The sequence below is a fragment of the Grammomys surdaster genome, unplaced genomic scaffold (assembly GCF_004785775.1).
Source record: "Grammomys surdaster isolate TR1022 unplaced genomic scaffold, NIH_TR_1.0 186, whole genome shotgun sequence".
NCBI lineage: Eukaryota > Metazoa > Chordata > Mammalia > Rodentia > Muridae > Grammomys > Grammomys surdaster.
Genome location: NW_021604631.1, coordinates 6,488,567 through 6,512,500, shown reverse-complemented (window position 1 = coordinate 6,512,500; position 23,934 = coordinate 6,488,567). Strand labels below are relative to the sequence as shown.

General features: G+C 44.5%; 1 protein-coding gene across 2 annotated transcripts in view; it reads left to right on the top strand.

The window, feature by feature from the left end:
* Slc37a3 (solute carrier family 37 member 3) overlaps window positions 1–23,934 on the top strand; it is a 45,513-nt gene that overhangs the window by 5,855 nt on the left and 15,724 nt on the right. For both annotated transcript variants that reach the window (XR_003711525.1, XM_028768360.1), the window contains exons 2-10: window positions 3,818–3,975; window positions 5,900–6,008; window positions 9,668–9,760; window positions 11,752–11,835; window positions 14,300–14,445; window positions 16,945–17,041; window positions 19,675–19,759; window positions 20,346–20,524; window positions 22,758–22,899. Coding sequence is in view for 1 of the 2 variants with exons in the window: in XM_028768360.1 (XP_028624193.1) it covers window positions 3,887–3,975; window positions 5,900–6,008; window positions 9,668–9,760; window positions 11,752–11,835; window positions 14,300–14,445; window positions 16,945–17,041; window positions 19,675–19,759; window positions 20,346–20,524; window positions 22,758–22,899 (1,024 nt within the window). In the remaining variant the exon portion in view is untranslated. The remainder of the gene's footprint in view (window positions 1–3,817; window positions 3,976–5,899; window positions 6,009–9,667; window positions 9,761–11,751; window positions 11,836–14,299; window positions 14,446–16,944; window positions 17,042–19,674; window positions 19,760–20,345; window positions 20,525–22,757; window positions 22,900–23,934) is intronic.

Genomic DNA, 23,934 nt, shown 5'->3' with positions numbered 1-23,934 from the left:
CTCCCTCCCTCTTGCTTTCTTGCTTTCTTGCTTTCTTGCTTTCTTGCTTTTTCTTGCTTTCAAGACAAGGTTTCTTTGGTATCCCTGGCTGTCCTGATTCTGGTTTTATGTAACAATGTAGAAAGTTGAGGGTTATTGCTCAAAGGTTACAAACTTTCCTTCAGAAAGGACTAAGTTCAAGATCCTATTGTATAGTATGGTAGCTGGAGTAATAACAATGTATCTTCTAGATTTTAAGTGTTTTCCTTGGTAGAAAATGATACCTGGTGAGGCAATGCATTTGTTAATTCCCTTGATGGAGCCATTCCACAAGTATACATACTCCAAAACATACTGTATATGACAAGTGTATACTGAATTTTGTAATTTAAAAAAAATGTAAGAAAAGCTAGGACTGGCTGCTTGCTTTGTAAGTCTGATATCCTGGGTGAGAGCCCATAACCAAAGGTGAGTGGACATTGGTGGGACAATGATGGGTTAGCTTCCAAAAGTGATCTCTATGGTGTATCTTAGCATACATACTCAGATTCTCATGCTCACACACAATTTTAAGTAAATATATACATAAATAATAAGAAAAGCCAATTCTTAGCACTGTCAACTATTAACATGATAGTTATTGTGTTCAGTATTCACACTGAGAAAATACCAAAGTTACTATGACTTCAGAAACATATAAATTTGATTTTAATAAGTGGGTTATGATGGCACCTACTTATAATCCTAGTATTTAGGATGCTAAGGCAGGAAGAGTGCTACAGATTGGAGGACAGCTTGAATTACATCGTGAATTTGAGGCTAGTCTGGGCTACATTGTGAGACATGTCCTTATAAATATTTTTAATAATTTTGTTTTATGTGTATGAGTGTTTTGACTGCATGCATAGCTACCTAATACCTGCAAAGGTGAGAAGAGGACATCAGAGTCCCTGGAACTGGAGTACAGAGGTCTGAGAGGCACCCTGTGGATGCTAGTGCTCTTAGCTGCTGAGCCATCTCTCCAGCCCTAGATATGTCTTCAGGGGAAAACCAGCAAGCTGGACATGGTGGTGGACATCTTTAATTACAGCACTTGGAGGGCAGAGGCAGGTTTATTGCTCAAGAGTTCAAGACCAGACTGGTCCGTATACTGAGTTCCAGGTCAGCCAAGGTTATATAGCAAGACTCCATTTTTGTTTTACTTAAAAAAAAAAAAATAGGTCATTTGGTAGAGTGTTTGCCTACTGTGTAGAAAGCCCTGGGTTTGATTTCCAATTGGTTATGGTGGTGCACACCTATAATTCTAGCACTCTTGGGTGATGGAAGGAAGCAAGAAGATCAGGTCATCCTTGACTACATAGAGACCCCAAGGCCAGCTTAGGCAGGATACCCAGACCCTGCCTGATTAGGAATGGAAGGAAAAGAAAGGGAGGAAACACATAAATAAAATAAAGAAACAAATTGGGTTTTATTAATTGTAAAAGAACTGGCTGAATTTGAAAACCACTAGACACGAACAGTGTGTTTAGAGTATTGGATCTGGTGAAAGCAGGGTGTACTGACATCCAGACTTGGCAGAAACTCCTGTGCTCAAGGGCCCCTCGCTCACATCTGGTTGGAAGCTGTTTCTGGACTATGGAGGATATATGTGAACAGTGTACTTTTTAATTATTTTAATTACATAGGACCAAATGCTGTAATAGTATTCATTTCAGATGGCAGTCTGCCAACAGCAGGTGAGTATTTAAAACTGTTTTCTCCATATATTTATTAAAACTTTTATCTTTCATCTCTATGGCTTAGGATAAGGTAGTTTATTTAGAAACTAAATCCCCATGGTCTCATACCTCAATAAACAAATACATACATGCATACATACGTACATGCATACATGCATTCATGTGGCTCTGATTATACAACTATTACTGCTAAAGCAATAGTAATCTCAATTTGTTGAATTTTAATGTAGTTATTCATTTATTTTTATTAAATACACTTATTCTTGTGTGGGGGAATGGTGCATGTTTGGAGGTAAGAGGACAACTTCAGGGAGGGAGGTAGTTCTCTACTCCCTGTGTGGGTCCTGGGGAATCCAACTCAGGTCATCAAGCTTGGTGGCCTGTGTCCTAACGGAATGAGCCGTCTTGTTGGCCTTAGCTTTTCTTAGAGTTCTTACAGTATTTTGAGGTGGAATGTGTTCAGGTAAAAGAACTGATTTCTCTCTTTTTTTTTTTTTTTTTGTTTGAGTTTGTTTTACGTGCACCCAGCTGGCCTAGGATTCACTGTATACCAAGAATGACCTTGTATTTCTGATCCTCCTGCCTCCCCCTCTCCAGTGCTGGTATGACGGGCATGCATGATCATGCCTTGTTTTTATTGTGCTGGGGATCAAACTCATGGCTTCCTGTATGCCAGGCAAGCAGTCTGCCAAGACCAAGAACTGTAATTTTAGCAGCAGCACATGATAGCTCTTGTTTTTGTAACTTCTGGAATTATGAACAGTTTTTTTATTTTGTCAGAATTTTTAGAGTTTTCCTGTGCTCATAAATTTGTTAGCATTTTTCAGAAGGAATGATTTAAAACTGGAATTAGCTACATTCTATTGATTTGGTGCTAAAACAATTATTTTGGGGGATGGTTAGTGACTTTCCCTGTATCCTGAGCTAGTCTTCAACTTTTGATTCTGCCTCCGTCTCCTGAATATCAAGGTTACAGATGTGTGCCACGATGACCAGTTAAACTAAAATATATACCTTAATACATTAAAACACTGAAATTTTTCTTTTTTCTTTGGTTTTTGGTTTTTCAAGACAGGGTTTCTTTGTATATAGCCCTGGCTGTCCTGGAACTCACTTTGTAGACCAGGCTGGCCTCGAACTCAGAAATCCACCTGCCTCTGCCTCCCAAGTGCTAGGATTAGAGGCGGGCACCACCACTGCCCAACGACATTGAAATTTTTATTTTATGTGTTTTTCTGTATGTATGTCTGTACCATATGTGTGCCTGGTGCCTAAGGAGCCAAAAGAAGGTATCAGAGAGTGAACAAACCTCCATGTGGATGCTAGGAATCAAATCTGTGTACTCTGTGATCCCGAGTGCAGGTTCCCACAGATGCAACAGATATGCTAGAGCTGGACTTGGCAGACACTGAACTGCCTGATAGGGCTAAGCTCAGGCCCTCTGGAAGAGCAGTCAGTGCTCTTACCACTGAGCCATCTCACCAGCTCTCCAAGATACCTCCTCATTTTAATCAGTGTTTCTAATATTACTTGGAACTTTTGGTTTTAGATTTAATTTCAGATTTAATTTAGATTTTAGTTCAGTTTTTCTGCATTGTTCCTTCACTTCCTTTCTTCTCAATTTGCACGAGTCCTCTTTCTGTTGGGTATACTCATTTGTTGAGGCTCCTTCTCCCATCACAGGACTAGCCAATGACTACAAAGCATAATTATCAATCCAGTTTTCTGGTACCAAGGAGGCCATGAGATGAGGGCGCAATTATTTGTTGCCTGGTCATAAAACTACTAATTCAGACTTTACAAAATTTATTTCAAGTAGTTTAGATTATCATTGTCTGTCTGTCTCTGTCTGTCTCTCTCTCTCCCCCCCCAACCCCCGTGTGCGTGTGTGTGTGTGTGTGTGTGTGTGTGTGTGTGTGTGTGTATGTGTGTTTGAGTTTGAGACAGCTCTTTTGTAGCCCAGGTTGGCCTCAAACTCACTTTGTAGCTGAGGATGCCCTTGAGCTAGCTCTTGATCCTTCTGCCTCAGCTTCCCAAGTGTGTCAATAGGTCTGCTTTATGTTTGAAAAAATGTCAATAATGCATCTTTGTTTTTCTAGAAAGAAGAAACAATGTAACTCAGTCACTCGGAAGACTGAGGTCAAGGTAGAGAGGGAGGTGGAAAGAGCATGGCCTGGCCGAGGTTTTTGCAGAGAGGAGCTCTCCTCACCAGCTTCAGCCATCACCATGTTGCTGTGTTCCTGCTTACTTTCTTCAGGTAATGGCTTTTTCACACTCTTGTCTTCTGCCCATGAGAACAATACTGTATCAGTATGCTGGTTGACACAGGCTGCCAGTGAAATAGATAGCTTCCTTTGTTGTTGCTTTGAGACATGGTTTCTCTGTGATAGCTTTCCTTTGTATTTTGTTTGTTTTGTTTTGGTGCTTGGCAGGGAACTCTAGGATGCAAGCTTGTGGAGAGTATGCTCTGTCTCTGAGCTACACTTCTTCCCCCTAAATATTTAGTGACACCCTCCTAAGTTAACGTTTTTTGAGATAGCATCACATTATGTAACCCTGGCTGGTCTGTAACTTGCTATGTAGACCACTCGGGTCTTGAATTCACAGAGATCTACCTACCTCTGCCTCCAGAGTCATGGTGGGCTTAAAAGTGTACACCACCATCCCAGCCACAGTCCAACCTTTTTCTTAAAAAAATATATATGCATGAGTATTTTGAATGCATGTGTGTGGGCGTGCACACACACACACTATCCATCCATAACTTATACATATATACATACACACATGCATACATACATAGCTAGCCTTGAAATCACAATCCTATATCTGCCCTTATATTATAAATTTGCGTTCAGGTATCCCCATTGTACTTACTTTATCAATGACTTTAGGATGGTAGTTCTCTAGGTCATTTTGCATTTTGCTTTCTAGAGGTTTTTTTTTGATAGTTTGGTGACATCTTGATGGAGGGTTACTATTTTCATTTAGTATCAGAGACTTGGGGGTGCTGCTAAATTTCCCACCTTGAACCAAGAACTTGTCGACGTAAAATGTTGCAGAGGTTGAGAAACCAAGTCTGATATTAGATGTTTTTATGGAAACCAGGGGCTATTACAAAGGATGTATACATTCAGGAGATGTGCAGAGGCTGCCCGTAGCCTCCTAGAGCAGCAAAGATGAGAGAGATGTGTCAGGAGTTTTGGTAACTTCTGAGGATTAGTAGCCCCTGAGTAGTCAGCATAACTAGAGGAATTGTCCAGGTTTCTGATTCTATAGCCCTAAGTGACCTCTTTAGGAACATAACCTAAACCAGTACATTTAGGGGTAGGGACATATTATACATAGGCCTCTTATTCAGCTATTCTGATATATTTTCTTGGATTTTATTATTAATTTTGTTTGTTTCTTTGTTTACTGTGGGCATGCTATCTACCATGTGGAGGTCAGAAGATAAATTCTTGGAGCTGGTTTTGTCCTTTTATTATGTGTGCCTTGGGGATTGAACTCAGGGCATTAGGCTTGACGTCAGGTTCCTTTAGCTACCAAGCCATCACCAGCCCCATTAGTCTTTATACAAGGCACTCTAAGTGTTGATTTCCCCTCCAGTAATAAATGAGGGAAGTGTTTCTATAGTCTTATAAGAGTTGCTAGGTAATTTTGACAGTGTGGCTCTCCATTTGTCAGAGATGGGGGCAGGCATCTATGTGAGAGAGAGACAGAAATCTGAGGGCAAGGTACTGAATGGCTGTGCTTTCCAGAACTGGCAGCATGCCTTAAAGTAGGTGCAGCCCATCACGTTTAGTTCCAGGGTAAGTTATACACAAACAGCAGGCAGCTGGATCATAAGGAAGACAACAGTGCCCCCTGCCCTTTGGTTTTTGAGACAGGGTTTCCCTGTGTAACCCTGGCTGCCCTGGAACTCTCTCTGTAAACTAGACTGGCCTCCAACTCAGAGATGTACCTGCCTTTGCCTCCTGAGAGCTGAGATTAAAGGCAAGAGCTACCATCATCTGTTAGCAGAGTCTGTGTTAACTAGTAGTTTTTACAAAGCGGCAAATAGTTTTCTTTTTTGTAAAGCTTCCAAACTCAAATAAAGCAAAGGTGCAGGTGTTTGACTTTTGCTGAGTGCTGTTTTCTTGGCTTCTCATTCGGTTGTGTTTTCTTTTTGTGTTTTGCAGCTATTCGTTGCTCCATGCTTCAAGGAAAACGTTTAGCAACGTCAAAGTCAGTATTTCCAAGCAGTGGACCCCAAATGCTTTTAACACGTCAGTTGACCTGCCTGCAGAGGTACGCAGAGTGCTGGGGTAGAGCCAGGGAGGGCTCCCCCTGTGTCTGCCCATAAGTGCCCTTAAGTTCTTTTTCCCATCACCTGCTCAGACTTTGAAACAACTTTCTGTGTCCTGGGGTATGAGCTTCAGACTTGTCATTTCAGAACCTTCGGATTCTGCCCATGGACCTTATTTCTCACTGTTGTGAAATCACAGGGTTCTGGTTTGCCTTCAATGAGTTCTACAAATGCCTTGTGTGTTTCTCCCTTTGATTTATTTTATTTTATTATTTTTTAAAGATTTGTTTTATTTGTTATGTATACAGCATTCTGGTACTCAGAAGAGGCACCAGATCTCATTACAGATGGTTGTGAGCCACCATGTGGTTGCTGGGACTTGAACTCAGGACCTCTGGAAAAGCAGCCAGTGCTCTTAACCTCTGCCATCTCTCCAGCCCCCTTGGTTTATTTTTTTATTTTTAGTTATTACTTAATCTTGTACCCTTTCCTTTTCCTTTCTCCATCTCTCTCTTTTTTTCCCACTCCTACTCTTCTTCCTCCTCCTTTTTTTTTTTTTTTTTATTTTTTTTGAGACAGGGTCTTACTATGAAGGCTTAGCTGGTCTGGATCTTGCTTTGTAGACCAGGCTGGCTTGAAACCCAGAGATCTGCCTGTTCTTGCCTCCTGGGTGCATGGTTAAAGGTGTGAGGCACTATGCCCAGCCACTTACTTACTTCTTTCTTTTCTGTTATTTTTTTATTTTTTGTTTTCCTTTTCTCCTCCTTCCCGCACTCCCTCACTTCCTCCCTCTCTCCAGTCCTCCTTTCTCTTCTTGACAGGATCTCTCTATGTAGTCCTGGCTGTTCTAGAACTTGCCACCAGGCTGGGCCTGAACTCACAGAGATCTGTCTCTGCCTCCTGTGTTCTGGGTTTAATGACATGTGCCACCCAGCTCGGCTACTTTTTTCTTTTTTAAAAGTAACTCTCTTTTTTTAAAAAAAAAAAAAATGTCTGGGGTGTGTGTGTGTGTGTGTGTGTGTGTGTGTGTATGCACACATATACACAGGTGCCCAGAGATACCAAGAGAACATTAGGTTTTCTGGAGTTGGAGGGTATAAGCTGTCCCATGTGGGTGCTGGGAAGTGAACATCAGTCATCTGAAAGAACAGCAAGTAGCAAGTAGTCATAACTGATGAGCCATCTTTCCAGCCCCATTTTCTGCCCAAATTTTGCCTTTCTCTTTGGGATGAGATAAAATACCTCTATTTTTCTTTCTTTTTTTTTTTTTAAAGCAGAGTTTTATTTATTTATTTGCATATTCTGAGTGTCCTTTGCCGTCCACCTGTGGGTCCTGGAGATTTAAGAGCCTTCTTGCTGGCCCCTCAGTTCTCTTCTTTCTGCAAAACATCTGTGGCTCCTTCAGCTGTAGCTTGGTGATGGTTGATCTCTCAGTGTGGGATTCAGGTACAGTCTGCCCAGAACCCAGAAAACTAGATTTGTGTTCTGAGATTCTGGCTTTGCAGTCCCCAAGACCACCCTGGGTTTGATAGGTAGTGGTCACAGCACTCAGCATGTGATTTACTACAGGGAAAGGACATGAAGTGAAATTAGCAAACGGAAACCAGGCACACATTTGCAGGGTCCCTCCCAGGATGGGTTTGTGTTTTACAGCAAGAGGCTGTGACAACATATATGAATTTCTGTCTAACTGGGAATCCCATTGGAGATTCATACCCAGGGGTTTTATTTGGGGCTGGTCACATAGACACACTCTGTGTAGCACATATTAAAATTCCTGGGTCTCGGGAAAGCAGAGTTCAGGATTGCTGGATACAGAGAGTGCTCTTAGTCCTAAGGAGAGTGTCCTCCTTAGTCTCCATTAGAAAGACCTGATGCTGAGGGGCCAGCCTTGTCATCAGGCTTTGCTAAGGAGGGCTATCTTTGGCCTGTGGGTTGACTCTTTTTGGTGGTAACCACATTATTAGCCCTTATGGAGTAGCATTAATCGCTGGTTAATCAATCCATCCTAGTGCTGGGATCGATCCAGGATTTCATCTGTCTCAAGCAAGTGCTTCACAAGTGTACTGGGCTGGGCTTCAACTCAGCTCTTTAGGTATTTGTTTATTTTTCGCTATAATGTAAATGTTAGTATGTTCTTTTTCAGAGCTGCTGATTTTTCAGTTTGGATTGATTGTCTAACCAGAACTCATTATGTAGACCAGGCTGGCCTTGAACTTACAGAAATCCACCTGCCTCTGCTTCCCAAGTGCTGGGATTAAAGGCATGCGCCACCACTGCCTGGCCAAGCTTTGTGTTTTTTCCAGACCCACCCTGTTGATCCTGTGCTCAGAACCACAGCAGAAATTAGGAAATTAGTTTAAACCCAGCTTTCCTCCTCTGACTTATACCACCAGCCTCGGGATTTTACTTTTTGTTAAAGATAACAGTATTTTGTGGCTGGAAAGTTGCCCAGCGGGTAAGAGCACTTGTCCTCTCGGAGGACCCGAGTTCAGTTCTTATCACCCGTGTCAGGAGTTCACAGTTTCCGTTTCAGGGGGTCCAGTGTCTCTGGCCCCTATGGTGCCTATACTTCCACACACACATGTGCAAGACCGCCCCCCCCCCCCGGGGAGAAATAAAAATAAATCTTAAAGTCTTTAAGTTGCATGTGTTTATTTTGTGTATGTTAGTGAGGGCATGTGCATACCATGTCACGCATGGAGCTGCATCAGAGGACAACTTCTGGGGTCCGCTATCTTCTTCCACCGTTGGGTCTTAGGGAGTAAACTCGAGTAATCTGGATTATACCTGCTGAGCTCCCTTGCAGACTCTAAAAATAAATCTTAGAAAAACAATACTGCTGATAGTAAAATTTCTCTTTAATATTCTAAAGTAGGTAATGTAACCCCTGCTGTAACCCACAAGCAGAAGATGTGTGTATCCCAAAACTCTGCTGCATTCATTCGTAGTCAGGTCTTCCCGAAACTCCAGCTCCAGGCAACGGCTTCTCTGTGAAGCCGGTTTTATTCTATTTCTATTATTATTTTATTAATTAAAAAGATAACACAACTGTGCGTATGAGTGTTTTGCTTGTGTATGTGTGCACCACATGTGTGCCTGGTTCCAACGGAGGCCAGAAGAGGGGATCCAGTTCTCTGGTTGTGAGTCACACTGTGGATGCTGGGAACTGAACCCAGGTCCTCTGAAGGGGCAGCCAGTGTTTTTAATCACTGACCTCTCTCTCCAGCTCAGGAAGCTATTTTTAAAGTATATAAAACATGTCTTTCCTAGATGGAGGTGGACACAGTTTCTCATTTGCAGGGTATTTAATTCAGTCAGATTTATTTCTTCCTAATGCCTGCATTTGTACACACTGCCTAGTGTCCTTACTGAAGACGAGGTCACCAGCAGCTCAGCATTTTGACTTAAGAGGTAGGGTACACTAAGGAGCAGCCTAGATGCCCTAGGGTGGCAGCAGGCCCTTGTCAGAGCTGGCTTCTCACACAGGAACCCTGGTCTGGGATCTCCCTGTCCTTGTGTGCCTGTGTTTCCTTACCAGAGGTCACTGCCTTGCCCTTCCCCACAGGGATGAGGCAGTCATGGTGGCAGCTGCAGGTGTCTGAAGGGTGTGAAGCACTAAGGTCGCCACAGCAGAGTGACTTGTCCTGTGTTTCTGCAGATCTGGAGCAGCAATCACCTGTTTCCCAGCACAGAGGAAGCCACTCTTTTTCTTGGGACACTAGATACTGTTTTTTTGTTCTCCTATGCTGTGGTAAGTTTTAATATTATAAAGTTTGTTTTTGTTTTTTTAAATAACTGCTTAATTTTTTATTTATTAAAGTTATATTAGTTTATATATAATTTAATGTATAATTTATGAATTTATATATAAAATTATGTTATTTTGTTTAAAAATAACTTATATAAATATTTTTAATTTAAAAGTTTAAAGATTTTTATTATATAAATTTAATATATATTAAAATTATATTATTTTACATATAGTTTATATATAATTATAAAATTTTGAATAGCTGCTAAATTTTATATATAATTTATATATGTAATTATATTGTTTTAATTTTTAAGTAACTACTCTAATTTTTTAAAAAATTTATTTATTTGTTTTTCATATGTGAGTACACTGTTACTGTCTTCAGACACATTGAAAGAGGGCATTGGATCCCATTACAGAGCCATTGTGAGCCACCATGTGGTTGCTGGGAATTGAACTCAGGACCTCTGGAAGAACAGTCAAGGCTCTTAACTGCTGAGCCATCTCTCCAGAGCCCACTTTTAAAAAAAAAAAAAATTGTGGTGGTGAGAATCAAACTCAGGGCTTGTACTAGGACACATGTTCTACTACTACTGACCTCCTCTCCTCCTAATAAGATCTTTTCTTTTGTTATTTTTGGTTTTTGGAGACAGGGTTTCTCTATGTAGCCCTGGCTGTCCTGGAACTCACTCTGTAGACCAGGCTGGCCTCGAACTCAGAAATCCGCCTGCCTCAGCCTCCCAAGTGCTGGGATTAAAGGTGTGCTCCACCACCGCCCAACATAAGATCTTTTTAAAAAAAATTTTTTTTTTCTTTTTGAGACAAGGTCTGTGTAGCCCTGGCTGTCCTAGAGCTTGCTATGTATGTACCAGGCTTGCCTCAAACTCACAGAGATTCTCCTGCTTCTGCCTCCCAAGTCCTAGGATAAAAGGCATGCTCCACCTGTAGATTTTATGTATATGGGCGTTTTTCACACATGTATGTCTGTGCACTGCTTATGTGCCTGTCGTATATATCAGATCCCTGGAACCTGACCTGCAGATAGTTTTGAGCTACCATGTGAGTTCTGAGAGTCAGACCCAGAAAGAACAGCCATTGCTCCTAACTGCTGAGCCATCTTTCCAGCCCCAAATTGGTTGTTTCTGCGGATCTGCCTTTCTTCATGTGGGTGCCAGGCATTCTGCTTTCTGGAGCAACACATAACCAGTTGATTTCATCATCTGAAAGAACGTTTCATTGCCCCCTTATTCACAAATGGCACAAGGCCTCTCATGGCATTTGCAGACCACTGAGCCTCCTCTAATGCCTGTGTGTTGTGCCTGCAGTGTCGACAGACAAACACTTGTGAAACTTGTCATCTTAAGGGTTCTGTATCATTAAGACAGGCAGTGTAGTAGAAATAGTTGGTCCTATGTCAACCTAAGTTTGAAGTTAAGACAGTCACTCATTTTATATATTTGTGGCAGAAATGTATGGCGTGTTGCCCTTAAGGTCTGGACTGATCTCAGTATTTAGTTCCTGCTTGGCACTGGGAAGCCAGGCAGAAGATAGGCCACTTATGCTTCTCATTGGTCATTCCTCTCCCAGCCTTCTCATGCCCTGAAACTCAAGGGGCACAGGCAGCCAGAGTGCTGTCCTGAGCCTTACAGGTCACCAACAGACTGTATACATGTGGCAGCACTTCTTAACTCCAAGTGCAAATGGTTCAGAGAATCCTGCAGGAAGGCTGAGGACCAGTGATTAATCCAGCTCATCTAGAAAATGGAACATACCTGGGGGCTTGTTTTTGTTTTTCCTGCAGGAGGTTTGTAGTGTAATATTATTTTCTAAAGCACTGACATTCAAAGGCAGTTAATGTGGACATGCGAATAAGGGTTGATTTTTTTTTTTTTTCCGGTCACCTTTCTAGTTTGCCTCATGTGTAATGTGCGCTCCCAGCTTAGACTGTTACTGTTTTTAGAGCCGCCAAATGAAATGCTTTATTTTAGGGCCTCTTCATCAGCGGCATCATAGGGGATCGGCTGAATTTGCGATGGGTTCTGTCTTTTGGCATGTGCTCTTCTGCATTCGTGGTAAGTTGGAAGATTTTATAATTATTGTAGTTATTACTGGGCTGGCCAGATGGCTTAGTTAAAGGAACCGAGCTCAGCTGATGACCTGAGGTCAGTCTCCGATCCCACCGTGGGTAGAGAGACACTAGGACTGAAAGTTGTCCCTTCACCTCCATGAGTGCACCCTGCATGTGTCTACACACACTCACACTTGCATGTCACAAACATAAACACACTAATAATAAATAAAATTAAAAAATAAACGGTTACTACTGTTTTGATCAGATGTTCTAGAATTTTACGTGACCCTTCCCCACCTCCATCTGGATCGAAGGAGAGAGTCTAGTCTTCCCACGTCATCCTCTTGTGTGTCTTTGGCTTAGGTGGAACTTCTTTTTGTTGTTTTTTGAGACAGAGTCTCTCTGTGTAGCCCTGGCTGTCCTGGAACTTCCTCTGTGGGACAGGTTGGCTTTGAACTCAGAGATCTCCTGTCTCTGCCTCCTGAGCACTGGGATTAAACGTGTGCATCACCACTGTCCAGCTTCAGGTGGATCTTGTCCTTCCTTGATTCACATAGTCTGAATAAACAGCATAGTCCTGGGGCTCTCTGCGCCCTGGTCTCAGGCTCCGTGCCAATCATACTTGCTTGCCTACCTTTGCTGGAGACAACCTACTTTCTGATGCCCTAACCTGGCCACTATTTTCTACCCAGTGCTTTTATTCTCGTTTGTGCCTCAAATGGCCCTCATGCCATGGCCAGGTGACACCCCCAGCTCTGCGAATCTCAGTGAGAGAGTCCTGACTTCCTCCCCTGTTCTGACAGGAACTGTTCGTGGCCTCTTCAGTACCCTTGCTGTCTTCTCCCTTCTCCTGTGCTTATGCATCAGTCTGGCTTTCCAGAATAACACCTTAGACCCTTGCCGGGGACAGCGTGGGCTTGTCTCGTCCTCCTGTTTTCTGACCCAGATTCTGCAGTGTTTCACCTTCCTCAGTTTCAAAGGGATGTGCAGATCCCTCTTCCCGCTGCTGCAGTGAAGATCGTGTGTGTGTGTGTGTGTGTGTGTGTGTGTGTGTGTCTGTCTGTCTGTCTGTCTGTCTGTCCCCCCCCGTCTGAGGGCCATTTGGAAGAGCGCCTGACGCGTTGTTAGGTGCTGTGCAAGGCAGGATCCGTATCAGAGTCATCATCATTGCTTACCGCCAGTCAGTAAGGGATTCCTATTGATTGAATCAACTCCTAGACTTCAGTTAGCTTCTGATTTATTATAGTGTTTCAGTGTCTGACATTTATATTACAGGAAAATTTTGTCTTAAAGTTTTAGAAATCAAAGCAGTTTACTCATAAGCTGATGACCTGTGCTTATTTATATACATGCTTTTTTTTTTTTTTTGGTTTTTCGAGACAGGGTTTCTCTGTGTAGCCCTGGCTGTCCTGGAACTCACTCGGTAGACCAGGCTGGCCTCGAACTCAGAAATCTGCCTGCCTCTGCCTCCCAAGTGCTGGGATTAAAAGCGTGTGCCACCACCGCCCGTATATACATGTTTTTTTAATGTTGAAAAACATCACATAAACCCTTTAAGTATGTAGTGTTGTTTCCTCAAACAAGCATAGCTGAGTGACTACCTCTCCCTCTTCTCTCAGCGGCTGGCAACCACTGACCATTTTTCTGTTGTAGTTTTGCTTATTCCAGAATTTACAAGAGATCTGACAGTATTTTACTCAACCATACCAAGACCTCTCAAAATAAGCTTTGACTCTGAATCAAAGTCCTTTTGAATAAAACGCCTGGAGAAAAAAAAAAAAACAACAGGCCCATGGTAGAAACTGATGAATAATTCAGTAGATGACAGACAGGATTCACTTATGGGAGTGAACTTAGTAGCTGCCATAGCAACAGCTGGGCTCACCTGGGACTGCCCTGATGCCCAGTGCCTAGCTCTGTCCTGTCTGAACATGCACACGTGGGTTTGTGTGGTGCTTCAGCCCTCTGGAGATTGCCATTTCCAGAGGGAATGAGGAAGCAGATGGAAGAAGGTGGAAAATGAAGACTCCATTTCTAGAATGGAAGATGCAAACTGAAGAATGGGAGTGTGTGTGTGTGTGTGTGTGTGTGTGTGTGTGAACATGTGCCTGGATGCGTGTATGCAGGTGTGCACATACAGAAGCCAAAGGGGTAGATTGTGGGCCCTGATCTATCTCTTGCCAGCCTATTCTCTGGAGGCAGGGTCTCTCCCTGAACCTGGTGCTTGGCTGGCATCCCTGAAGCCTCAGCAACCTTTCTGTTTGCATCCCACACAGCTCTGAGGTTACAAGGGTAAACACTCAAGTTTTTACATGGGCGCAGAGACTTGCCCTTGGGTCTTCATACTACTGAGCCTTCTCCCTATTCCACGAATGTACCTTTTGTGTATCCTGGAAGGCAGTTGGGTGTATTGAAACTGTCAGTGTGGATGTCACATGTCCCTTTTCTCTTTCCTTCTCTCGAAGGTGTTTGTCTTTGGTACTCTTACGGAATGGCTGCACTTCTACAACAAGTGGTTCTACTGCGGCCTGTGGATTGTGAACGGCCTGCTGCAGTCCACTGGCTGGCCCTGTGTGGTTGCTGTGATGGGCAACTGGTTTGGGAAAGCTGGGTATGCTGTTTCCTTCCTCTGACTGCATTAATGTTGGGTCACTGAGTCTGGTCACATCCTGTTAACTTGGTGCTTCCGAGCATGCCCTATCATCTCTCCGAGCAGTTCCAGGATAAAAGACCCATGGCAGAGTGTCTTGTGGACTTCAGTGATGGTCTATAGGCACCCAGAGAGGCACATTCTTAGGCTGCATGTCCCAGGTCATCCTTCTTAAGCTCTTCTCCTTTAGGGACTGTAATAGTCTCACCCACGTGCCGTCCAGTATGGGTGTTCTTTTGAGTGTAGACTTCTTTGCCATATTTTGAGTCTCTGTGGTTTCCTTATCATTGCATTGACAATAAGGAAAGTTAGCCCAAAAGTTTTTCAAGAAAGTTGGGGGCATAGCCCAGTAGTTGAACACTTATGTCACATACAGAAGATACTGCCAGTACACAGGAAATAAGTTCCCGTGTTCCTAAGGACATGCCTAAGGTCACAAGCAAGAGCTCTAATTCAGAGCCACCTTTGGGGCTTAGACTGACCATCACCCTATGCCTCAACCTCCAGGTTAGACCATGTTGGACTTGCCATGTGTGGTGTGGGCTGCAGGATAAAGGAAAGTGCCTGCTGATGGATCTTCCAAGCCAGCCTGGAGGAAGGCATGCCGAGTCTGAGTCATAGGATGGAGAGTAACTCGAATGAGCTAGACTTGCTATGGCTTACCGCTGTTGGTGATGCTTCTGTTCCAGAAGCAGTGTTGACGTGGAGTTTAGTCATTTTGCCTTGGTCAGTGTGTATATGTCGTCGGGGACATGCTTATCTCCCATCTGTCTTCTCTGCTTGTTTGCTCTTATCCATGGGAAGCAGAGTACTCAGCAGACATTCCGCTTCCACTGTGGTGTTCAGCATGCACTGTGGGTACTTCACAGCCTCCATCTTCCCCAATTTCCTAACTGGAGCACCCTTGGTCATGAACAGTCTGTAATGCTGTGAACATTCACCTGCAAACTCTCTTGTGGAAGGATAGGTACCATTCAAGAGCGATCTGATTATACTGTACCAGGCTAGTACGATTGTAGTGTAAAAGCATTTCCTGTTTTTTTTTTAATGGTAGGATTGGAGATTACACAGGCCTTCTTCATACATACTAGGCAAGTGCTCTACCACAGAATTTTATCTCCCAGCCCTTTAAAATTTTTTTCCTTTTTTTTTCTTTTTCTTTTGAGGCAGTGTCTCACTATGTTGCCCTGACTAATGTAGGCCAAGCAGGCTTCACACTCAAAGAATTCCACCTGTTCTGCCTCTCAAGTATGTGCTCCCAAACCCAGCTTAAAATTTCCGGTCTCTCTATGTAGCCCCGGCTGTCCTAGAACATGTGAAACTGGTGGCCTCAAACTCCCAGAGATCCGCTTGCCTCTGCATCCTGAGTGCTAGGATTACAGGCACTTACCACCACGCTGGGCAAGGAAGCATTGTATTTTGGGAGCCACACTGTGTAATGCTACTGACAGAAGGAAGCTAGCTTGGATTGCAGGGGCTTGGGCTGTGTGATGAACACTAACGCTCAAGTTGTAACCCATGTTGGAGGTCTTTCAAGAATGTCCTGCTAGAGGAAATGATGATAAAACTGGGAGTGACAGGCTGTGTGTGCCTTGACGTTGTGGGCGTGTCTATTATGGGCGTGGAAGAGCCTCTGAGGGAACTTCCCTCTCCGGGGTACACTGCCAACAAAGGATTAGTCCATGATAATCGGAGGAAGCCTTTGGGTCTTACTGTAGAGCACAGATTGGTCTTGAACTTGTGACTTGAACTTGTGATCCTTCTGCCCAGGTTCTGAAGTGCCACCGGTTGGTGTTAAGGAAACAGCTGTAGTGAGAGAAGTCAGGAGAGTATTGCTTTAGACTTGGACTTCTTGGGAAAGTGAACACAAAGTAATCACAAAGTCCACTGAGACCGAGTGCCAGAAATCACAGGTTTCCCAGGTCAGGTTCTTCTCAGTGGGCAGCTAGGTCCTGGCTTGCTAACTCACTTCCTCTATGACCCCTTGATGGGTTTTAGTATTTTTACAGTGCTGGAGCTTTTCATCTTTCGTTTTTTGTGTTTGTTGAGATGGGGTCTTGTAATGTAGTGTGAGTGCCATAATCCTGCCCTAGCCTTTTAAGTGCGGGGATTCGCGGCATAAGCCACCATACCTGGCTTCTTTTCCCTACTTCTTTTGCTTTGACCTGTCCTACAAGGACCTCAGGTCTTCACTACTGTAGTGCAAATGCTCTACCTCTGAGTTCAGTGTCCAACCTCTAAATGAAAATGTAATATCACTACATTTCAGAAGAATCTGGGTTTAGCATTCTGGTGTATTTTTCAAAGATTTAAATAGAATGTTGATTTTTTGTTTGTTTGTTTGTTTTGTTTTGTTAATGCACATCTTTACTGTTTCAGCCTTTTTTTTTTTTTTTTTGACCTGCGTATAGATTCCCTCTGATACATTCATTGTCTTTGGTTTTCCGTTGTTCTCCTTAGCCGAGGAGTTGTCTTTGGTCTTTGGAGTGCCTGTGCTTCAGTGGGCAACATTTTGGGAGCGTGCCTGGCTTCATCAGTCCTCCAGTATGGTTATGAGGTGAGTATTTCTTTCACAGCTTGTGTGCGTACACTCGTTCTTGATAGTTCTCTAACCAAGAGCTCCTCATCCTCTTCCCTCCACCTCTCTAGTGCTAGGATTACAGGTGTGCACTGCCAGGCCTGGCCAGAAGGCTTTGTGTTTGGGGGGGGGGGGCACACTGTGTAATGTTACTGGTAGAAGGAAGCTAGCTTGGTCTGCAGGGGCTTGGGCTGTGTGATGAACGCCAGGTCTCCAGTACCTGATTTATAGTCCAGCATGCAAGAAGGGAAAGGGTATAGAGCCATGGGTGCTGAGCAAGATGTGTGGGCAGCCCAGCTGCCAGTGTCCATCGTGGGTGTGGAAGAGCCTCCGGAGGGACCTTCCGTCTCCAGGTACACTGTCAACCGAAGTCCATGCCAATAGGAGGTAGCCTTTGGGATGGGGCTTGATCAATCTGATGTCCATTTGGCAGAGGCTGAGTAGGGTGGGGTAGTGGATTCCCAGCTGGCTGGAGTTTCAGTGAGCCTGTGCTTGTTGAAAGAGGGATAAAGACAGATCACTCTGTTTCTAAGTTTCGAGCCTTTGGGAGTAGTATGATGAGATGCTGTCAGTCGTTTGGATTGTTTTAACTGCTTTGTATTCCTGTGTTATCAAATGGCCAAGAATGCCCTAGGCATCCACCCCAAGTATTCCTGGAGCTGGAGTGCTGCTAGAAGGGCAGCTCTCCTAGGAAACGGTCCCCAGAGCCAGCAGAAGAAGAAGCTGGGCGTACCTGCTATATCTTAGTGCTGAGTGTCTGGAGAGCCGAGCTGTCTTTGTTCTGCCTTCCAGTGTTTCTATGTGTAAATGGAGGAAAGGAAGTATGCAAATTATCCAAAATTCATGGAAGGTGCATTTGAATTTAAGTTTTTTTTTTAACTAGTAAGTTATTTGTTATAGAAAAATAAGTAAGTAACTAAAGGAGTAACAGAAAGCCTCTACTGAGTATTTATGAGCGGAGGTTCAGGTTGGTAGCCTGACGTGTCCTTGAGGCTGTGAGGCAATGACATGGCAATCGTTGGCAATGCCTCAAGTTATAGCTGCTCTCACCAAGCTGTTCCAACCTCCAGGAAGCGTTGCACCAGTGAACGTGCTTACACATGCACAAACAAATGTTATCTATAGTTAAGTCAACATATTCTGTAAAGCCAAAGGTCGACATTAAATGTCAGCTGATGGGGAAGTATTTAACTTAACCTCTACTGCACCTGCTGGAAGATGCCATGTAGCTGGGACATAGAATCAGGAGCTCAGAACTGGAAGAGATCAAGACACGGGGAAGATCTCACAGACAGCGAGCAGGCCGAGCAGTGTGCCTTGAGATGCCATTTGGAGAAAGGAGGAATGAAAGTGGTCGTTTTAGCTTGTGTGGTCCCTAACAGTCCATGGAGAAGAATAGAATACACAGAGTTTACATGTTTGGGCAGTTGAGAGTTGGGTGGGTTGGGAAGGGATTGGGGGAAAGGATTTACTTCACTTTTTAATGCTTATTTTCTTAAGTAGGATGCCCGATCAGAAGCCTAAATAATTAGGTCAGTTGCTCTTTCAGAGAGTAGGTATTGTGGCCCAGGTAGAGGCCTGCCATCTATCACAGTCACCTTTTCTGTCCCAGGCCTTCTCACATCCGTCACACCTGGATTGTACTAATTAGTGCAAGTGTGAATTTCACTCACCTCTGTGCTGGTCCTCCCCCTGGCTTCTGGAATAATGCTTTAATTTTGTCATTCACTTGTTTAAAAGTTCGGCCTTATTGTCAATATCAATAAGCCAGCCGCATCGCCTGGCTACCGAGTCCTTCCTCCTGCCGTCTGCCGTCTTCTGTGGCAGTTTTCCTCCCTGCAGCCCTGAGTAGAAGCCTCACTTAAGTCTTGCAGAGAATGCTCCATCTCAGCCCCAACCTGCAGCACCCGTGCCTTGAGGGGTGATTTTTCCACTGTTCCCGTAACACCATCTTTCTCCTTAGCTGGTGCTTCCTTCGGAATCCTGCACGCTTCTTTCTTTTTAATAATTATTTGTGTATGTGCGTATGAGTACACTGTAGCTGTCTTCAGACACACCAGAAGAGGGCATCGGGTCCTATTACAGATGGTTGAGAGCCACCATGTGGTTGCTGGGAATTGAACCCAGGACCTCTGGAAGGGCAGTCAGTGCTCTTAACCACTGAGCCATCTCTCCAGCCCCAATCTTGCATGTTTCTTAGGTTCTTCTTGTTTATTCAGCTGCATGCCACCTTTTCACACTGTTATGGGTATTGTTTGATCTCCTCGACTAGATTTAATGTCTTCAAAGGCAGATACTTTTTGTAGGAGTGTGGATAATGAAAAGAATGAGGTTTGGGGGCTAATCCTGATTTTCTAATCCTAACAGTGCTGCTTAGTATCCAGGTGACCCTGGTGGTTGTCTGTGAGTCTCGCCGCCGTGTCCTTGGGGAAATGCAATGGGAAGTCACATGTAGGATGCTTGGCACAGTGCCCAGCCTGGAAGCCCAGGTCACTGAGGTCCTCCCAGTCTCCCTGTCTCTCCTGTCCCCAGCCTCCCTTCATGTGTCTGTAACGATCATAGCTGTGATGACCACCTCTGTAAGAGCCGCCTCCCCTTCTCCTCTCCTCTAGTATGCCTTTCTGGTGACCGCGTCCGTGCAGTTTGCTGGTGGGATCGTCATCTTCTTTGGACTTCTAGTGTCACCTGAAGAAATTGGTGAGGAGAAGCCATCTCTTCCATTCGAAATATCTTACTGGTAGGAGCCAGGAAGTTTAAGGACAGTAAATGACATTTTCTGAGGAAAGCTGTACTCTCCTCTTGGAAAATTAAAGGAGCAGTTTTTCCCTGTCCATCCTGTCCATTTCAGCCACATCTTATACCACCACAGGGAGTCGAGGGGAGTGCAGCTCACCGTCTCTTGAGTGCAGGAAGAACAGAACATTTGCAGATGATTTGTGTGACTCAGACACTGGCTAAGAGTGTAACATCTTGAGACTGGATTCTTTCCCTTTATAATAATTCTTTCCCTTTATTCAGTTTGATATATTCTGACGGTTAAATATGGGCTGTACAAGTGAAGCCACAGAAGTAGGGAAGCATGTAGTTCTGCCTGAGCGAACAGGCTCGGTAGCCTCAATAGTTGGCTATGGTTGGCCTTGGTCTCCGAACCTTAGTTGGCTCTTCTACAAAATGAAAATAAGAACAGTATCAACCTTGTAAGTGGTGACGAATGCAAAGCCTAGGAAGTCCAGGCACACAGAGGCCTGTGGTCTGTAAACGGCTGCTGTTAACACTGTCCTAGGTCTCCCAAGTATCGAGGCAGAGGAAAGTTCGGAAGAAGATTCACAGAGGCCACTCATTAATGGTGCTGAAACTGAAGATGACTATGAGCCTAGTTATTCAATCCAGGAGGACAAGGCTGTCATCCAAGTGAAAGCAATAAGCTTCCATCAGGCCTGCTGCCTTCCTGGAGTCATACCGGTAAGGACTCCCTTGTCTCCTTCACTAGCTGGCCAGGCTTAGTGCCTTCAGCAGTGCTCTGCTGGGTGATAGTTGTTAGTATTCTGTCTAAACTCCACCTCCACAGTTACCTGGCAACAGCCAGGCATGCTCCTCCCCACAGTTACCTGGCAACAGCCAGGTAGGCGTCCCTACTATAAAAGGGGGCTGCTTCCCCCCTCCTCTCTCTCTTGATCCCTTGATCCCTCACCTGCAGGTTCTCTCTGCCCCTCTCCCCTCGCCCCTTTCCTCTCTCTCCACGTGGTCATGGCCGGCCTCCACTTCTCTCCTCTCTCCACCCTCCACCCTGAATAAACCCCCTTCCCTCGTGGAACTGGCTCGTCTGGTGTTGTCTGTTCTAAGCTGCGCACCAAAATCTTTCCGTCGTGTCACATCTGTCTGCTTCCCTGGTAGCCATGAAAAGTGGAGACTGAGTGTTTTCAGTTTTGGGAGAACTGAAAAATCTCAGCCTTAGTCACTTAACCCTGTCACATATAGAAGCTTCAGACAGCATGGGCCGGGTGGGCACGTCCAGGGGTGGGCACGTCCAGATGCGACTCGTGAACATGCTGATCCTGATCCACCGTGCAACTGCGAAGGCAAAATTAACAAGTTTTTAAATAATGTATTTTGTATCTGTCAGATTTACCTGGACCAAGAGGGGTTTTGAATGGTTCATTATTATCTGCCTTATTTGTGAATTCTGGTCATTCTGGGGAGTTGGGAGTGGCCCAGTCCTAGGACAGAGTAACAAGAATTCCTTGGTAATGCATTCCAGCATTTCCCCAGCCTTTGCAGTCAGGATCAACTCCGTCTGAGCTGAACCCCTCCTGCTGCGGCAGTCTGTCTTGATGTTTTGGGTGCCCTAGCACTGGAGTGGAAGTTAAAAGGCCTAGGTTGTGTTTTCAGCTTGCCCAGTAACTTACTGTGAGAACTGGATAAGTCACCTAACCATCCTTGTATCTCAGTGGCCCAGATGGAGATGGCAGCCATCTTGCCTGGCTCACTGTGTAGTTGACAAGCATCTGTTTTCATGATGCAAGTCTGTAGGCCATCCTACTCTGTCCCTCCCAGCTGCCCTCTGCCCTCTGCCTCTCTGCTAAGAAACTAACCCTTCTAACAGGTAGTCAGTGTAACGCTCTCTAATTCTTGAATCCAAAGAGTGACTAGAGATACGGAAACTCTGGTTCTTTTGGGTTCTTGTAGGCCTGTTCTTCTGTAGATAGTGTCTTTTGGTTATTAAAATATTTTACTGGCAGTCATTTTGGTTGACACAGAACTTCAATTTGTTGTGGCTAAACAAGAAACTCATTTGCTGGCTTCTTTGTACGCCTCAGCCATTGTTCTCTGGCAAAGCAGGGTGGAGAGGAAGTCTAGTTAAGCCTTTGTCTTTGTAGCAGGCGTCTGGGCAGAGAGCTGTGGTGGTTAGGATTTGGCTCTCTACGGGGTGTCTGCAACCCTGCCTGCCAGGGGAGCTCTTTTAAAACAAGTGGCACCTGGGAAATCACTGGCACTGGGGGGAGGGGGCAGGAGTACTAGCCAGACACCCTTTGAAGTCCGCCCTCTTCCTCTGCCTTGCCTTTGATGCTAATAGTCAGGGCTTCCTGGTAATAATGTAGGTGGTGAGTACAGGAGTTTCAGCCATCACCCACTTAAGGCAGCTCTCTTTCAGACAAGAGCCAGAGGCCAGTGAAGACCACAGCTCTTCCTTTTCGGCCCACCAGAAAGGCCCTTTGCTGTGGGATATAGGGCTTTTGGAAGCTCTAATGCGAAAGTGGTTCTCAGGTAGATGTCTTTCTGTCTGTGACTGAGTCACTTACTCTCTGTAGTTTGCAGAATTAACTCTGTGGGAAGAGAACCAAGAAGGTCTGGCTGCTGGCAGTATGAGCCGAGGTTTGCTAGGCCAGTTTGCCTGTCTGTGGCTGATGCTGGTTGGTAGCATGCATACTAGAGACCGTTTGTCTAAATAAAGAAACGTGGGTACAGTGTGCACTGCTTCTGGGTTTCAAATACTGGCTTGCTTTTACCAGAGAAATGATAGAAGAAGAAATGGGGGGAGGGGGGGAGGAGTTAAGAAAAAGCTGTGCATAGTTTTGTTTTTGTTTTTTTTTTTTTAAATCAATGGAAGTAAAGAGAAGAGGACTTCTGGGTAAAGTCAGGGAAGACCTCATGCTAGGCTGTATGCTGCTTGTTGATGGTTGTGTTTTTCTTGCAGTACTCACTGGCCTACGCCTGCCTGAAGCTGGTGAATTACTCCTTTTTCTTCTGGTTGCCCTTTTATCTGAGTAACAACTTCGGGTGGAAGGAAGCCGAAGCCGACAAGTTGTCCATTTGGTACGATGTTGGCGGCATCATAGGTATGCACGAGCGCATCTCCTTCTGCGTAGTTAGCCGCCTGCCACCTTTCACAGTTAGGAAATCTCGCCTCATTTGACGTTTTATTGCATGCTCCACAGCCGTCTTTCCCAACCTGTCCTCCCAGTAAACATGCAAACTTCTGTGAGAACAAAAAGTCCATAGGAAGGAAGGCCAGCTTGAGACAGGCTGTGATTTATAGGGGCTGTCTTCTCTTAGTCTGCGGTTGATGGATCAGTTCTTTTGTCCTGGGAACACTTGGGAATCTCTTTAAATGCAGCGCCTTTGTGTGCTTTCAGAGATGGCTTGGCTTTGAAGCTGATTCTGTGAGAGATTCAAGATGGAGTAGGAATGTGTCCATTTTGGCTTCCTCCCACTGTCCCACTATCTTCAGCCAAGGAAACAAACATAGCACTTTAGTATGTAAATTGTCAGGTACCGGAGGAAGGAAGGAAAAACAGAAAGGATTTTCCTTTCCTTTCTTGTGTTTGCAATTGCCTTGCAGTATACAACGGATTTTATTTTCCAGGCTGAGGATTGAACCCTGGGCTAGCAAATGTACTATAACTCTAGTTCTGTAACAGATTTTAACAGTGGCTTTGTGTTATAGTCAGAAATACAAACGAGGAAATAATAAACCTTTAAGCAAGACCAGCAGATTATACACTCTGTCCCCACCTTAACATCTCTCTGTGATGTTCACACATAGAGTCACAGTAAAGCCAAGCTACCCTGAGCCCATGAACTGCACAGTAGGCCCTTAGGTGTCACACTGCTATTACATTTGAACTTGGCTATTGGTAGTCTTAAGTCCAGAGCCAAAGGTAATATAGTCACCCTGAGATCTGATCATCCTTCTGTATCCTCCACAGTTAAAGGCATCTCAGTGCAAAGGGGAAGAAGTGGGTTTGGAGCTGGAGCTCGGGCTCAGTGGTAGCTCGTGAGGCATCATCCTTAAGGTAGCTATGGAGGCTGAGCCTCAGTAGATCACACTAGTCAGTCAGCCTGGCTGCTTTCAAGTCTGTGATCTTTCTGCT